General features: G+C 34.5%; 1 protein-coding gene and 1 pseudogene across 7 annotated transcripts in view; one reads left to right on the top strand and one right to left on the bottom strand.

Moving 5' to 3' along the window:
* LYPLAL1 (lysophospholipase like 1) overlaps positions 1-19053 on the bottom strand; it is a 131261-nt gene that overhangs the window by 98665 nt on the left and 13543 nt on the right. For all 7 annotated transcript variants that reach the window (XM_064383511.1, XM_012459689.3, XM_012459688.2 and 4 more), the window contains exon 3: positions 8425-8594. In XM_064383511.1, coding sequence (XP_064239581.1) covers positions 8425-8594 — 170 coding nt within the window. The remainder of the gene's footprint in view (positions 1-8424; positions 8595-19053) is intronic.
* Positions 989-1843, top strand: LOC105721900 (beta-citrylglutamate synthase B-like; annotated as a pseudogene).

Here is a 19053-nt window from a genome sequence, read left to right as displayed (position 1 = left end):
TACACAGTTAACAAAAACAAACATGACTGTATTTGCACTTTTGTGGTCTGTTTCTGTATCTCAATGTAGAAAAAAAGGCTTTATAGATATTAATTAGCTTATCTCACAAAAACGTTTTACCCCATTTAAAATTTGATATATAATATGAAATTAATAAATCTTAGATTTTATAATTTCAAAATAGGCAACAAATCTTCCAAAAAGAAATTTTATTCTCATAAATCCAAAGAGCCTTAACAAAATCCTGACCATATAACTGTTGCTTTAGAATTATAAATAAGACTGTTTAACAAGGTTCTCTTGGTACTTCAGAAAATAATTAGTCTTCCATTATATGGTAGAAAGAAACAAAAATAAACTCCAGATGTGTCAAAGAATTCAGTGTAAAAAAAAAAAAAAGCCACACTAGAAAAACCAGCAGAAAATTTATTTCAATATTTGCCCAAGTTCTAATGAGAAGAAAACGTATATTTATTTGAAAAGACACAGATTTTTAAAAAGCCTTTTATGTCAAACTATAATTGAACTGAAAATAACAAATTAAGCACGAATTAAAATTAGTTACCACTTCCTGCATACTTATTTTGAAAAAATTTTTTCAAGACCATATTATTCAATATAATAAGGTTCTAATTCTATGAAAGGTGATGAAAGTATCAACTAGTACAACTTTTTGTGAAGGGAATTTGATAAAACGTATCGAGAATCTTAAAAATGTTCAGCTAAGTTAAAGAATAGTTGGCTTTAAAATAAAATAAAGTTAGATTCAAAATTCATATTGGCTCTCAGACCTTAAGAAAATCCAGAGATTTCAGGTTAGTGGGCTGCCTCCATGTGCCAGGAGGCAACTCCATGGAGACAGAAGCTTCTGTGCTCAGGACCCTTCCAGACCTTCCCATACATATCTCTTTACCTGGCTGTTCCTTTATCTATAGTATCTTCTATAATCAAGACTTTATATTCAAGCAAGGAAGAGCAGCAGATCAAGATGTGTAGCTCTTTGGCTGCCAAGTTGTGGTTTTTGACAGATCATAGCATCAGGTAGACCACCCCTCAAAGAGATCTTATGAGCGCTGAAGGCCAAATGCTGTGAGAAGAAACTGGACTTTAGGGCTGTAGTGATGGATGAGGTGGTGCCGACAATCAAGCAAGGAAACCAGGTCTAAGGATCAATTGCTTACCCCACATAATGGCAGTGAGAATATCAACCCCTTGGGTGACATCAATGTTTTGCACCATCTAGAGAGATGCCAGTTAATGAACTAACCTCAAGTCATCCTGAAATGCGCTAATAAGTCCTAGACATTTCAAGAGTTGACTGGCCATGGTGTTCCTCTGCCAGATACTTTTTCTTAAGATGGCTAAGAAAATGTTGCTAAAATGATTGATGACGCAGAAGTACTGGAGTTACCAGTGGTAGTGAAGAATACATGGGGTCACAGAGGTAAAGCTGTTTTATTGGCTTGAGATAAGCACAATTTATTTGTCTGATCTAAGCCATCTTATTTATCATGAAGTTCTATACCTGTTCCAGAAGTATGTCGAAGAGTTTCATGGACAGGATGTATGTGCCACTGTCATGGGAGGCGGTATGGTTGGCACCATGTTACGTTGTTCCATAGACAGAAGGATGCAAAGCAACTGCTCACTAGGTGGTGTGGAGATGATGTGCTCACTGAGTAAACAAGGGAAGCCGCTATCTGTCCAGGTGTTTAATATCCTGGGGATGGATGTGTGTGGCACTGACCTCTTGATGAAAGATGATGGCTCCTTCTATGTGAGGCCAATAAAATTTGCTAAATTTCTTCAGATGGACCTTAAATTCAACTTCTTGGACACTTGAAGGCAATAATAAAAGATCAGTATTAACCAGCTTTAACAGAGGTTTGATCATGATTACTTGTACAATTTTTCCCCATTTTAAAAAGAAGTGTAATAAAATTTTTTCATAGACTTAAATAATATTAAAGTTGAGTGAAATGTTCATTATTCATGAACAGACTAATACTTCTTGTCTGTAGAGTATCTCATTTCACCTCAGAAAAAAGATACAAAAGAGAAGTTTCCAATTTATCTTAAGATATTCTAATCATATCTAAAAGAATTTACCTTGCACGGGGTAATTGAGGGACTCACATATACATATTAGTACCTCTGGCTCATTAACAGAAAGAAATATTTAATACATTTTTTTCACTGAATGACCATACTCTGGAGTATGCATATTACTTGGTATCAAGAAATAAATGGGGAAGAGAGAACTGATTAATTAAATCATCATTCATATGTTCATGTACAGATCTTCTGGTTGTCTCATATATTATGATATATATACTTTGAATAGTTACATGTCATGTGTAAGTAGATAAATGCATTTAAAAACACAAATTGAATAACCTCTGTATTTGATGAAAAGCTCAAGTTTGTGTTGGTAGGATATGGGAACCAGGAAAAATGTACTCAGCCTTTTTTCAACTTAACCAACTTTATCACAGAAAATGTCTGAAATTAGTTCACTTACAGTTTTACTTACTATGCATATTTGTGCACTCATATAATATTGAAACCATAGCTTTAGCAATCTATTTCTGGGCCATACACTCGTATATTAGAATGAAAAGAGAAGAAAGGGTCAATTTAGATTTTATAAACATGGGATCTTCTTGAATTCCCTTAACAATTAAGATAAAGAATAAGAAGAAATCATTCTGGAAGAACCAAAAGGAAATAGCAACAAATATTTAAGTGAATGTTAAATTTATTTTCATAATTATTTAATAACTTTTCTATAATATTCATTTCCATTGTGAGATAAAATATATTTATCCAATGTGTAACCATGATAAAAATTATTGTAAATTTTTATATTGTTAAAATTACAATTCTAAACTATACTTTAAAAACAATTTACACATATATGCATATAAGTATAAACTATTCTACTTAAAATTTTTAATAATAGCTTTTTTTTTTCTTTTTTGGTGTCCATAATTGGTCATTTCTGCTGGCTTTTCTACAATAAACTTTGAAATCTTTCTGTATATGCTGTCAGTCAGAAAACTACCCCGGAACATTAGAAAAAGTCAACAAGAGACTTGATTTAATCAAGTGAATTTACAAGAAACGTAATAAGACTTTGAGAAGATATCAAAGGCAGTGATTTTCAAAAATCATCTTTTTCTCAGGAAGAAAGCAATAGAAAAACAAATTCTCTGTATTCAGTGAGCCCCAAGTTTGGGGCTTGGGGGGCTTAGAGACATTGCAAAATTAAATTTTATGTTATATTTTTCTCCCAGGTGACTTTTTTTGAGGTTTATGGGCGCTCTGGCTGCTAAGACATAATCCCCTCTAAGAAAATATAGGTGCTCAAACAGGTAACCTTTCCTGCTACTGTTTTTGTGTGTGTATATTTAACTTCATTTAAGATTTGTTTCTGCTTTGAAAAGTGTCTGTTCATGTCCTATATCTACTTTTTAATGGGGTTATTTTTTTCTTGTAAATTTGTTTAAGTTCCTTGTAGATTCTGGATATTAGACCTTTGTCAGACAGAGAGATTATGAAAATTTTCTCCCATTCTATAGGTTGTCTGTTCACTCTGATGACAGTTTCTTTTGCTGTGCAGAAGCTCTTTAGTTTAATTAGATACCATTTGTCAACTTCTGCTTTTGCTGCAATTGCTTTTGATGTTTTCATCATGAAACCTTTGCCTGTGTCTATGTTGTGAATGATATTGCCTAGATTTACTTCTAGAGTTTTTATAATTTTGAGTTTTACATTTCAGTCTTTAATGCATCGTGGGTTGATTTTTGTATATGGTGTAAGGAAGGGGTCCAATTTCAATTTTTCTGCATATGGCTAGCCAGTTTACCCAGTACTGGGTAAATAGAGGATCCTTTCCCCAAGACTTGTTGTCAGGTTTGTTGAAGATCAGATGGTTGTAGATGCCCAGTCTTATTTCTGAGACCTCTATTCTGTTCCGCTGATCTGTATGTCTGTTTTTCTCCCAGTACCATGCTGTTTTGGTTACTGCTGCCTTGTAGTAGAGTTTGAAGTTGGGTAGCATGATGTCTCCAACTTTGTTCTTTTTGCTTAGGATTGTCTTGGCTATATGGGCTCTTTTTGGTTCCATATGAATTTTAAAGTAGTTTTTAAAAATTCTGTTAAGAATGTCAATGGTAGTTTAATGGGCATACACATGAATTTTAAAGTATTTTTTTCTAATTCTGTTAAGAATGTCAACGTAGTTTAATGGATATAGCACTGAATCTATAAATTACTTTGGGCAGTATGGCCATTTTCATGATATTGATTCTTCCTATCCATAAGCAAAGAATGTTTTTCCATTTGTTTGTGTCCTCTCTTATTTCCTTGAGCAGTGGTTTGTAGTTCTCCTTTAGGAGGTGCTTTGTATTCCTAAGCAATTTATTCTCTTTGTAGCAACTGTGCATGGGAGTTTATTCATGATTTGGCTCTCTGCTTGTCTCTTGTTGATATATAGGAATGCTTGTGATTTTTACATACTGATTTTGTATTCTGAGACTTTGCTGAAGTTGCTTATTGGCTTAAGAAGCTTTGGGGCAGAAATGATGGAGTTTTCTAAATAAAGGATCATGTCATTTGCAAATAGAGACAGTGTGACTTATTCTCTTCCTATTTCAATACACTTTATTTCTTTCTCTCGCCTGATTGCCCTGGCCAGAACTTCCAATACTATGTTGAATAGAAGTGGTAAGAGAGAGCATCCTTGTCTTGCTCTGGATTTCAAGGGGAATGCTTCCAGTTTTTGTCCATTCAGTATGATATTGGCTGTGGGTTTGTCATAAATGACTCTTCAGACATTTCTCAAAAGAAGACATTTATACAGCCAAAAACCATATATATGTATTTAAAAAAAGCTCAATATCACTTAACATTAGAGAAATGAAAATAAAAATCACAATGAGATACCATCTCATGCCAGTCAGAGTGGCAATTATTAAAAATTCAAGAAACAGATGCTGGTGAGGGTGTAGAGAAATAGAAACACTTTTACACTGTTGGTGAGAATGTAAATTAGTTCAACCAATATGGAAGACAGTGCGGCAATTCATCAAAGACCTAGAACCAGAAATACCATCTGACCCAGCAATTTTATTACTGGATATATACCCCCCAAAATATAAATCATTCTATTATAAAGATACAGGCACACATATGTCCATTGCAGCACTATTCACAATAGCAAAGACATGGAATCAACCCAAATATCCATCAATGATAGACTGGGTAAAGAAAATGTGGTACATATACACCACAGAATACTATGCAGCCATAAAAAGGAAAGAGATCATGTCCTTCGCAGGGACAAGGATGGAGCTGGAAGCCATCATCCTCAGCAAACTAACAAAGAAACAGAAAACCAAACACTGCATGTTGGGAGCTGAACCATGAGAACACATGGACATACAGAGGGGAACAATACACACTGGGGCCTGGCAGGGAGGTGGTGAGAAGGAGTCAGGATAAATAGCCAATGCATGCTGGGCTTAATAACTAGGTGATGGGTTGATAGGTACAGAAAACCACCATGGCACTTGTTTACTTATGTAACAAACCTGCACATCCTGCACATGTATCCTGGAACTTAAAACTAAATTTTTTTTAAAGATTTGATGCTGTTATACTAGGAGTTTTTAAAATATAATATATTGCAGAAAAATGCATAGTATCTCTGGTACTCAAAAATGAACTAGATAAAACAATGGATCCAGGGAAGGAAGAAAGAGGATGGGCAAGAGACAAATGGACAGCAGTTACCATTCAGTGTGATAAACTCTTCAATACACACTCATTAAAAGTACTACTCAGAATATTTTCTCCTTTATTTTTTGCTTATGAAGACTGTGTAATTTTATTTTTTAGCAATTTCTTATCCTAATCTTTCCTTTTCCTATTGCCACCACACCACTTCAGACTTTCATTTCATTAAACTGGTTTCCCCGTGTCAGACTTCTCATCCTTTTAGTTAACCCTTCTGCCAAATTAAGTTTTCAAAGTATAATTCTAATTAACTATGACTTGAAGACATTATTTAATGATCCTTTACCAATTACATATGTTATTATACCTACAGAATAAAGGATAAAAACTGAAGAGGGTATTTACTGAGAGTCTAGAATAAACCAATTATTTTGTTCATCTCTCAGTAAACAGACATGTTATTATTTCCACTTTACAGATTAGGTAGCAAAATTAAGTGTAGGTAATAAGTGGTGAGCCAACTAGGAAATGGTGGACTTTAGATTTGAACCCATTTTTGTCACCATTATGCCATCATGTTCTAGTCTCTTACTGTGGTTATCAGAGTCAACAGGTACTTTCTAGTTGGACACAAACTTTGTGTCAGCAAACTAATGTCCAGACAGACAAAGACAACAAGCATTACTTTGTCTACTTCCATTTTATTGTTCATACCATTCCCTACACCTAGACTTCTACGCTGTAATAATTAAAATTTTAATAATTTGTGCATCTTAAATGCCACTGCATCTCAAATGGCACAGCTATCTTTCTATTAAATCTTTCTCTTAGAGCCCCAAATGCATGACTACTTCTTCCTCTGAATTCCTATGGTACTAACTGACAATTTACCTATCAGGTGATGCTATTCATCACAGATTTCCTGAGTATTTGCTCTGTGTCAGGCATTGTGATAGGTCCTTGGAAATAAAAAGAAATATACACTATCATTTGCTTTGAAAAGCTATTAGTTATACCACATTAGAGTACTCATCATAGCCTAGCTGGCATTACAGTTACCACTTTAAGAACCTCATCGGCCCTTCCAGTTCTAAGAAATATGTAAGGCAGATAGATCTTGTTTAATTTTCTCTGTGTCCCTCTGAATACCTATAATATTGCATGGCACATAATGGAGACTTAAAAAGTATTTTCTAAAGACTGAATGATAACTGAACGATATATGATTCACATATTTTGAATTCTACCTTCTAACTACTTCATAATCCCCTAGACTAAGTCAGGCTTCCCTTACCTATACTCTTCCTAGTCCTCTCATAATGCTCCAAATTATCTCTATTAAATATCAACGTTAAATATCAACGTTAAACATAGAAACACAGAAATATAGAGTTAAACATAATGAGGAAACTAAGGACCAGAAAGGTGATGTTACTGTGCTAGAGGCCACACTGCTTTTAATTAAGCAGAAAACTAAAACCAAGACAGAATAGAATGGACTTTATCCATTATATCATGCTGCATCTCATAACTCAACAGACAGTTCAGTACTTCAATAAACACAAAAAAAGTTTATTAGTTTACTCAAATCTCATCTATAAAGAATTTCAATGTACATTTTAATGTTATTTTGAATATAATACTTAATTTGCTTTTTAATTTCATAATTAAATATAATTCATTATAAGTTAAATAGTTATATTTGGAAATAAAACCCTTTCACCAAAATGTCCTGTACCATTCACATTCTACATGCTCCATCTCACTTTTGTATGTATTAGAAAAAGAGATTTTAATAATTTATGTATATGCTGAGTACAGAAACAGAAAAAGGTATTAAGCGGAATAAAGAGCCTATATAAAGTTATTTTTATTCCCTTAAGAACAGGGCTTGCTAAAGACAAGTTTAAGGAAAACTTATAAATATTCTTGTGAGATTAATACTTTATTCTTGTGAGATTAACTCTGAAGATTATAATTTTCACAAATTTAATGGTATATTTTGACTGTATATCTTAATAATGACAATAGATGTTTAAACTTATAAGACTTAAGGTAATAGAAGTAAAATGTTTTAAAAATTGAAATAATCTCTTAACTGAAAATTAAACTAGAAGAAAATTTTTAACTGCCATAAGATTCTCAAAATCTGTTAATATTCAAAAAGAAAATCAACTAAAGTTTTATGAGCTGTTGTTTATAATTCTAGTATCTTTGAAATCCTCAATATGTAAAGTTTATCTGAAACTATGAATGCATCAAATGATATACAAGTGCTTCTAAATAATGTTCCAGGCCGGGTGTGGTGGCTTACCTGTACAATCCCAGCACTTTGGGAGGCTGAGGCAAGTGGATCATGAGGTCTGGAGCTTGAGACCAGCCTAGCCAATATAGTGAAAACCTGTCTCTACTTAAAAAAAATATAAAAAATTATCTGGATGTGGTGGCAGGCGCCTGTAGTTCCAGCTACCTGGGAGGCTAAGGCAGAAGAATTACTTGAACCCAGGAGGCAGAGATTGCAGTGAGCCGAGATCGTGCCACTGCACTTCAGCCAGGCAACAGTGTGAGACTCCGTCTCAAAGAAAAAAATAAAATAAATAATAATAATATTACAAGTAAGATTTGATGTAGAGAATTAGACAAAAGTGAAAAGAGCTATAAATTACCAACATTTAAAAGTCTTACCTATTAATATCCTGTTCTTCTTGATGCCACTTTTTACTTCGTCATCAATCAAATCAGTAAGCACTTGACACATGACATCAATTGATTCAAGGTGTTCTGGGCAGTCATTGGATATTTTAAATCTGTCAAACCATACATTGGAGATTCCTCCTTTCATGGGAGTATACGATCTATTTAACAACCGCCCCCCAAAAAAGAGAAGAAAGGAAAAAGGAATATGAAAATGGATGCTTGAATTCCCAAAATATTAGTGTTTTGAATAAATGATTTCAATTTCCTCTAAGTTTTATACATTCAATGCATATTAAAAATACTGCCATGTACACTGTATTAACTATCCTATACTTATATTTAATCCATTAAAATTTACTAATGTCAGTTCGTATCATCTTTACTTACTCCCTCCATCTTTTAAGAGGTAGAACAGTTACAGTACCAGTGAATCTTAACCCATTCATTGTATATTCATGCTCTGGAATACTATGTTGATTTTTTTTTTAAATACACACACTTACATGCACAGACATACACACCAAGATATTCCAAGTTGTAATGGAGTAAAGGGGGCTCTGTGTTCAAGTACTATGTTTGTAGACATAAATAAAAGGTGAACAAAAAAAAATCTCAGAGATTTCTGTGGGCAAACACAGAGAGGCACGAGGGATACAGTAGATAAACACAGAGAACAGAAGAGTTGTAAAGATAATGGTTATCCCTTGGCATGCCCTGCTTTCTCCTTATGTAATAATGAAAAATAGAGTGCCACAGAAAACATAACCAGTGACAAAAGTACCCATAGCAATTTGAAAGAACTCTAAACCAATGACAAGTAACATTTCCCTTTGATGAACACAGATACAGGCTTCTTCCCATACCAATACCTGCACTACTTTGCCATCTCAAATTTAGCTGTATACTATCACCTACCAAAGTTAGTGAAATAAAAGCATAAAAAAGGTGCAGCTAAATTGAGAAAGAAAAATAGAGGGCTAAAAGACAACAGGTGAGACCTGAACATGCTTTTGTACTTCTTCTCGTGAAAAACCAAAGTAAAACCTCAGCAAATCCAAGGAGCTAGAAATATTTAACTGTCATTGGCCTTGGGATGTATATAATCTTTAGGACTCATGGGTGGTATTGGAAGGGAACAGAATTATACCATTTTTCTATATTGATCATAACACTCCAAAATAAATGGACATCCACTTAAGGAACTTGGGCGTCAAGCTCCTTGGAATATTTGGAAAGTTTCTCAGGGAAACTGAAGAAGAAACCTGGAAACAAGAAAGTTGTGCTGACTAAAATTTAACAAAAATTCATATACAGGGTATCTTTTATTTACTCAAATAGAATCATATAAACATTACTTTGTAACATGTTTTCTAAAAAATTTAAACGGATATGATTAATACCTCTGAAAGTCAGTACATAAAAACTTAATGTTTTCCCTTAGTTTATGCAGATAAATAAAATGTTTAAGATGTGAGATTATATATATACATATATACATTGTTTAGATGTTTTTAATATAAATCTTATTCATTTTTTACCCATCTCTCCATTCCTCCTCTTCTCTCCAACTCCCTCACACATCTTGTCCTTTATATTCGGTAAATGGTGTAAATAATCTGAAATGTATCCTTCAATGTTTTTCTTACACATTATAAACATGCATATTTACAGGCTATTTCTTGGAGCATTATTTGCTTTTCAAGAATAAAGTAGCCTATCTGATTCTCTTATGTATGTCACGCTTTGTTCCTTCAACAATTTCTCATGGAAATCCTTCCATCAGATATAATGCTAACTTACCCTTTTAATGGCTATATTATACCCTATGATAAGGATATTCCACAATTTAATCAGCCATTCCCAACTAATGGGCATTAATTTGGTACATAGCTTTTAGCCACTAAAAACAATGCTTCATTAAACATATGCATGCATGTTTTTATCTACTGGAACTTTTATTCCTATGGAAGTCAAGAAACAGGTTGGATTAAAAGGTACAATTTTTGTCTTAACAGATGTCTCAAAGTTGCTTCCATAAAAGTTGTAAAAATTCACCTTTCTACAAGAAAGGTAGTGAAATGTCCTTTTGCCCACAGAAATAATAGCAGTGGGTACTGACATATATTAAAATGTTACCATTTAAGAGTATCAACTGAAGTTTTAAAATCAACTTTATTGAGGTATAATTTACATATATATTTAAACTATATTGAACTACACATTTTAAGTATATAGTTCATTTACTTTTTACAATGCAACAACCATATCCACAATGATACAGAACATTCCTTTTCCTCGAAAAATTCCATCATGTCCCTTCACAAGCAACTCCTGTAAACTTCCCAGGCAACTAATTGAGTCTATCAATATTGATTTCTTTTGCCTGTTCTAAAACTCCACACAAGTGGAACTGCTGATTGATGTCCTTTGCTATTTCTTTTTCTTATTGGGGTTTCAATTATTTTTCTTGTTTAAAAGAGTATTTTGTTTATTATTAACAAATATTTGTTACATTTATTTCAAGTATTTTTTCCAAGTCTATTTTGAATATTAATATTGTTATTACATATTTAAGGGTTTTTTTTTTTGTCTGGATAAAAGGCTCTACATTTGACATAATGTCGTTGAAAAAAAATAAATTTCTGGGTCTCCAGATTTGCTTAGGAAGCTCCTGGCAATCCATACATGTTTTTATATATGGAAGCCCAGATTTTCTTTTAAGATTTTTGTTTTCAGTTTTACATTTAAGCCTTGAATTTTGGGGGTATTTCATACATGGAGTAACCTAAGGATTCAAATTCATTTATCCCATAGGATAGTCAATTGTGCTTGTGCTATTAAAAGAAAGAGAAAAGGAGGAGGGAGGAAGACACCCTTCTCAGAGAACAGTGAAATTTTAGCTTTGTCACATAATAGTTCTGCATTATCTAGTCTCTTTAAACCTGGTTTCTGTGAGAGAATTAAGGCCCAAGACCTAAGACATATGCTATATATAATGAACTGACTTCCCTCTAAAAATCTAGAATGGTACTAGATCTGTATCTTATTTGTGGCGGGTAAACAGTCACTCAAACAATTTTCTATGTCTTGTGACTAAGGTGAAGTGCTTTTGTTGAGAACGGATCTATTTTGTTTCACTAATCTATTTATCTATTAAGTTAGTATCAGTTAGTATCACATTAATCATATTACAGTGGTTTTAGAGCATGTTTCGAAGTTGTGTAAGGTAAGTACCCCTCTCCTTACCATCATTACTACTAGTCTGTGTTTTCATACTTGCCCTAGCTATTCTCAGTCATCTATTGTTCTTTATTATCGAAGAAATTTATCAAAAAATTTAGTAAACTTCAAAATACTTTCAAGTAATTATCCTTAAAAAATCCTTTTGGAATTTTAATTAATATTGCATTATTGTCTGAGAATTAACATTTTATGACATAAAGCTGCGAGGAGGGCAGATTTTTGCAGACTGAGCTTCTCCTTCACTGCTCTTTATCCAGGCTGTCAACTGGTGCAGAAAAGATAAAATCTTGCACCCACTCTATACTAGGACTCCTAGGGAGCCTAAATTATCCCACAAACCCATATGCCTCTGACCCCAGAAGCTGTGTGGCTCTAGCAAGGTAGATACATTGGAATCAGAAGGGAAGAGAAGGCAGAAAGCATTCAAACCTCCTCCTCCCAAAATCCCTTCTCAAAATTAGCTAGCTTCTTAAAGTACTCTGAAAATGAGAGTAGGTGCTTTCCAAATAGTCATTGTCAGACAAAATGAAACCCCAAATTGTAGTTAAACTGTCACAAAAATCACAGTGAAATTCTTAATCAAAATATCAAAAATACAATACTCACTGTAAAATTCAAATGAGACTATTACCCTTTTGAATTGTTTCTACTTCCCTTTTCATTTTATTCTGCTATTTCTGTGTTTATTTGTCTGTCTAAATACTTAAATAAGGATGATATCATAGGCTAAAATGTGAATCATTCTGGGAACTCAGCCATTAATGGAAAAAAGTGACGTTCACTTAACTTTTTTCTTTGACAATGCCTTAATTAGAGATAGATGCTCAGTAGAGGTAAGAATCCCAGTGTAAGTATTTTACTAATGTGGTAGCTAAGAAAATTAAAATTCTGTTCAAAGGGAATATTTGGAAAATTTAATGAGTCAAAAAATAATTTAGAAATTTTTTGCTAAGAAAGCATAACCAAGAATGTATAAATCTCCTAAAATGTTAGAATAACATTTAAATAAAACATAAAGGTTTTTTAAACAGCTAAAAACTGTCACATATGTTATACTCATTCACCTTCTTCGCCAAATAAATCACTTTATTAGCTGGTATAAAACTCCTCAGACATTACCACAATAAATAAATATGTTTGGCAAAGAACATCTGTGTGGTTCCTAAGTCAATCAATCAATCAACCTATTACACATTCGTAAAATACTAAACTAGAATAAAATGTCCAAGGTTAAAAAAAAAAGAGTTGACACTCAGCTTGATACCAAGTTGTTTTGATCTGTGTTGCCTTATAGTCATAAAATCAAAAAGTCATTCATAACCTTTACGATAACAAATTGGCACCAGTCTTCCTCTTTATCCTCATTTCACACCACTTCTCCCAGCATTCACTAGGTTCCAGTCACATCTGTCACTTCCTTTTCTTCAAATAGGACAAGCTCATTATTGAGTGGCTTTGCATCTGATATCCCCACTACTTAGAAGGCTCTTGACAACATTTCTGCATGGTGGGCTCCCACTGTCCATTTAGGTTCAGCTCAAGAGTCACCCTCTCAGGGCTGAAAGTATATCTCCCTTTTACCCAGCAATATACACATATACTCTCTATCCCATTGTTCTATTTAACAGTTTTAATACCATGTATCACTATTTGAAATTACTACATTTAATTTCTGTTTATTTTCTGTCTCTACATGAGCTCACTGAGAGCAGGGACTTTATCCTTTCTACAGATACAGTCCCAGTGTTAAGAACAAAGCCTGACATAGAACAGATGCTAAATATTTGCTGAATAAATTTCAGTGATCATTTGTATCACTTGGGAATAATTTGTGTCAGGTAGAAATAACAATGTCTAAAGTTATTTTATTTTTGCTTTGAACATATTCTGACTTTAACACTTATAAAAACTATATTGTTATTAGTAGAAAACAGTCCATTTTTGTTTCTTTGTTTAAAAACCACTTTTTCTAAGAAAACTTTTTCATACTAGTATTTAAACATATCTAATACTTACCAAAGAAGTATATTATTTCTTCAAAATAGCTGTTTTTAGTAGGGTTCCTTACTAGCATACTTGTAGTATAGATCTACTGATAGAAGGAAAGGACTCTCCTACTATCATGCTTCAGATAGGAATCCTAAGTGATGGAGTAAAGAGGAATTCATTGTTGACTATGTCTAAATAACAAGTGCCCAGTCTATTTTAGAATATATATTTACTGAAAAATACGAAAAACAGTGAATCCAAAAGTATAGGCACTATGCAAATCTTATTACTTTTAGAATTTTTTAAAACACTAAAAGAAACTATATTATCATATAAATCATAAATAACTTGTTAAAATTATTTTTTTAAATGGGAATTCTAATAATAAAACACAAACTAAGAAAACCTCTCATTGTAAATACAGTCAAAGCATGTCACAGAAATAAAAATCTTTATTGGGCACTTTACAAATTACCATAGTGAAAAAAAAAGCAGTATTTTCTATCTAAATGAACACAGCAAACTAACTGCTGACTTTTACTTAATATGCCCCTACCTTAGCTAATTTAAAACATCTATTAAATATAGTTGAGGAAAAAGGATACCTTATAATCAAAATAGTAATTCACAATTTAATCAAAACATACTTATTTGCTGTAATAGACCATAACTGAGTAAATACAATAAACCATTGTTCTCCTCTTAAGCTCTTTAAAATATGGTTGACTATTGAAAACAAAAATTATAACCTTGTTTGGTACTGTTTTCAATGTATGCAGATGAAATACACATGAAATCTATAACATATAGGAGTTGAGGATAAAGGAACCTATATAGTTACAAGGTTTCTGCAGTACACTTAAAGTGGCTAAAAAAAGAACTCTGAAGATTAGAGAAAACAGGGTAAAAAGGAATGAACAAAGTCAACAAGAAATATGGGACTATGTGAAAAGACCTAATCTACGTTTGATAGGGGTACCTGAATGTGATGAAGAGAATGCATCCAAGCTGGAAAATACTCTCCAGGATATTATCCAGGAAAACTTCCCCAACCTAGCAAGACAGGCCAAGATTCAAGTCCAGGAAATACAGAGAACACCATAAAGATATTCCTCTAGAAGACCAACCCCAAGGTACATAATCATCAGATTCACCAGGTTTGAAATGAAGGAGAAAATACTAAGGGCAGCCAGAGAGAAAGGTCGGGTTACCCACAAAGGGAAGCCCATCAGACTCACAGCAGATCTCTCAGCAGAAACCCTACAGGCCAGAAGAGAGTGGGGGCCGATATTCAACATCCTTAAAGAAAAGAACTTTCAACCCAGAATTTCATATCCAGCCAAACTAAGCTTCATAAGTGAAGGAAAAATAAAATCCTTTGCGAACAAGCAAGTACTCAGAGATTTCATCACCACCAGACCAGCTTTACAAGAGCTCCTGAAGGAGGCACTACACATAGAAAAGAACAACCAGAACCAGCCACTCCAAAAACACACGAAATGGTAAAGAGCATCAACACAATGAAGAATCTGCATCAACCAATGGGAAAAACAGCCAGCTAGCATCAAAATGACAGGATCAAATTCACACATAACAATATTAACCCTAAATGTAAACGGACTAAATGCCCCAATCAAAAGACACAGACTGGCAAATTGGATAAAAAGCCAAAACTTATCAGCGTGCTGTATCCAGGAAATCCACCTCACATGCAAGGATACACAAAGGCTCAAAACAAAGGGATGGAGGAAGATCTACCAAGCAAACGGACAGCAAAAAAAAGAAGGAGTGGCAATTCTCATCTCTGATAAAATAGACTTTAAAGCAACAAAGATCAAAAGAGACAAAGAAGGACACTACATAATGTTAAAAGGATCAATGCAACAAGAAGAGCTAACAATCCTAAATATATATGCACCTAATACAGGAGCAACCAGATACATAAGGCAAGTTCTTAAAGAATTAGAAAGAGACCTAGACTTCCACACAATAATAGTGGGAGACTTCAACACCCCATTGTCAATATTAGACAGATCAACGAGACAGAAAATTAACAAGGATATCCAGGACTTGAACTCGGACCTGGAACAAGCAAACCTAATAGACATTTACAGAACTCTCCACCCCAAATCCACAGAATATACATTCTTCTCAGCACCACATCACACCTACTCTAAAATTGACCACATAATTGGAAGTAAATCACTCCTCAGCAAATGCAAAAGAACGGAAACCATAACAAACAGTCTCTCAGACCACAGTGCAATCAAGCTAGAACTCAGAATTCAGAAACCAACCCAGAACCGCACAGCTTCATGGAAAATGAACAACTTTCTCCTGAATGTTGACTGCATAAACACTGAAATGAAGGCAGAAATAAAGATGTTCTTCGAGACCAACGAGAATGAAGAAACCACATACCAGAATCTCTGGGACACATTTAAAGCAGTCTCTAGAGGAAAATATACAGCAATAAGTGCTCACATGAGAAGAAAGGAGAGATCTAAAATTGACACCCTATCGTCAAAATTGAAAGAGCTAGAGGAGCAAGATCAAAAAAACTCAAAACCTAGCAGAAGGCAAGAAATAACTAAGATCAAAGCAGAATTGAAGGAGATAGAGACACGAAAAACCCTACAAAAAATCAGTAAATCCAGGAGCTGGTTTTTTGAAAAGATCAACAAAATAGACAGACCACTAGCCAGACTAATAAAAAAGAAAAGAGAGAATAACCAAATAGATGCAATAAAAAATGATAAAGGGGATATCACCACAGATGCCACAGAAATTCAAACCATCATCAGAGATTATTACAAGCAACTCTATGCACATAAACTAGAAAACCGGGAAGAAATGGATAAATTCCTGGACAGTTGCCTCCTCCCAAGCCTAAACCAGGAAGAAGTCGAAACCCTGAATAGACCAATAACAAGGTCTGAAGTCGAGGCAGCAATTAAGAGCCTACCACCCAAAAAAAGCCCAGGTCCAGATGGGTTCACAGCCGAATTCTACCAGACATACAAAGAGGAACTGGTACCATTCCTACTGAAACTATTCCAAATAATCCAAAAAGAGGGAATCCTTCTCAAATCATTTTATGAGACCAACATCATCCTGATACCAAAACCCGGCAGAGACTCAACAAGAAAAGAAAACTACAGGCCAATATCCATGATGAACATAGATGCAAAAATCCTCAATAAAATACTGGCAAGCCGATTGCAACAGCACATCAAAAAGCTTATCCACCATTATCAAGTAGGATTCATCCCGGGGATGCAAGGATGGTTCAATATACGCAAGTCTATAAATGTAATTCACCATATAAACAGAACCAAAAACAAAAACCACATGATTATCTCAATTAATGCAGAGAAGGCCTTCGACAAAATTCAACAGTCCTTTATGCTAAAAACTCTCAATAAACTAGGTATCGACGGAATGTATCTCAAAATAATAAAAGCTATTTACGACAAACCAACAGTCAATATCATACTGAATGGGCAAAAACTGGAAGCATTCCCTTTGAAATCTGGCACTAGACAAGGATGCCCTGTCTCACCACTCCTATTCAATATAGTACTGGAAGTTCTAGCCAGAACAATCGGGCAAGAAAAAGAAATAAAGGGTATTCAAATAGGAAAGGAGGAAGTCAAATCATCTCTATTTGCAGACGACATGATTGTATATTTAGAAGACCCCATTGTCTCAGCCCAAAATCTCCTGAAACTGATAAGCAACTTCAGCAAAGTCTCAGCATACAAAATCAATGTGCAAAAATCACAAGCATTCCTATACACCAATAACAGACTTAAAGAGAGCCAAATCAAGAACGAACTGCCATTCACAATTGCTACAAAGAGAATAAAATACCTAGGAATACAACTAACAAGGAACGTAAAGGACCTCTTCAAGGAGAACTACAAACCACTGCTCAACGAAATAAGAGAGGACACAAACAGATGGAGAAACATTCCACGCTCATTGTTAGGAAGAATCAATATCATGAAAATGGCCATACTGCCCAAAGTAATTTACAGATTCAACGCTATCCCCATCAAGCTACCAATGACCTTCTTCACAGAACTGGAAAAAACCACCTTAAACTTCATATGGAACCAAAAGAAAGCCCGCATAGCCAAGTCAATTCTAAGCAAAAAGAACAAAGCGGGAGGCATCACACTACTGGACATCAAACTCTACTACAAGGCTACAGTAATCAAAACAGCATGGTACTGGTACCAAAACAGAGATATAGACCAATGGAACAGAACAGAGGCGTCAGAGGCGACACAAGATATCAACAACCACCTGATCTTTGACAAACCTGACAAAAACAAGCAATGGGGAAAGGAATCCCTGTTCAATAAGTGGTGTTGGGAAAACTGGCTAGCCATAAGCAGAAAGCAGAAACTGGACCCGTTCCTGACACCTTACACTAAAATTGACTACAGATGGATTAAAGACTTAAACCTAAGACCTAACACCATAAAAACCCTAGAAGAAAACCTAGGCAAAACCATTCAGGACATAGGCGTAGGCAAGGACTTTATGACCAAAACACCAAAAGCATTGGCAACAAAAGCCAAAATAGACAAATGGGACCTAATCAAACTCCACAGCTTCTGCACAGCAAAAGAAACAGTCAACAGAGTGAATCGGCAACCAACAGAATGAGAAAAAATTTTTGCAGCCTACCTGTCTGACAAAGGGCTGATATCCAGAATTTACAACGAGCTAAAACAGATTTACAAGAAAAAAAACAAACAAGCCCATTCAAAAATGGGCAAAAGGATATGAACAGATACTTTACAAAAGAAGACATACATGAGGCCAACAAGCATATGAAAAAATGCTCATCATCACTGGTCATAAGAGAAATGCAAATCAAAACTACATTGAGATACCATCTCGCGCCAGTTAGAATGGCAATCATTAAAAAATCAGGAGACGAGATGCTGGAGAGGATGTGGAGAAATAGGAACACTCTTACACTGTTGGTGGGAGTGTAAATTAGTTCAACCATTGTGGAAGACAGTGTGGCGATTTCTCAAGGACCTAGAAATAGAAATTCCATTTGACCCAGCAATCCCATTACTGGGTATATATCCAAAGGATTACAAATCGTTCTACTATAAGGACACTTGCACACGAATGTTCATTGCAGCACAGTTCACAATAGCAAAGACCTGGAACCAACCCCAATGCCCATCGATGATAGACTGGACAGGAAAAATGTGGCACATATTCACCATGGAATATTATACAGCCATCAAAAAAGATGAGTTCACGTCCTTTGTAGGGACATGGATGAACCTGGAAACCATCATTCTCAGCAAACTGACACAAGAACACAAAATCAAACACCACATGTTCTCACTCATA

The sequence above is a fragment of the Aotus nancymaae genome, unplaced genomic scaffold (assembly GCF_030222135.1).
Source record: "Aotus nancymaae isolate 86718 unplaced genomic scaffold, 86718_ANA_hifiasm-v0.15.2.pri h1tg000032l_0, whole genome shotgun sequence".
Classification (NCBI taxonomy): domain Eukaryota; kingdom Metazoa; phylum Chordata; class Mammalia; order Primates; family Aotidae; genus Aotus; species Aotus nancymaae.
Note: the sequence above shows the minus strand (reverse complement) of the source record. Positions and strands in the feature narration are given on the sequence as shown.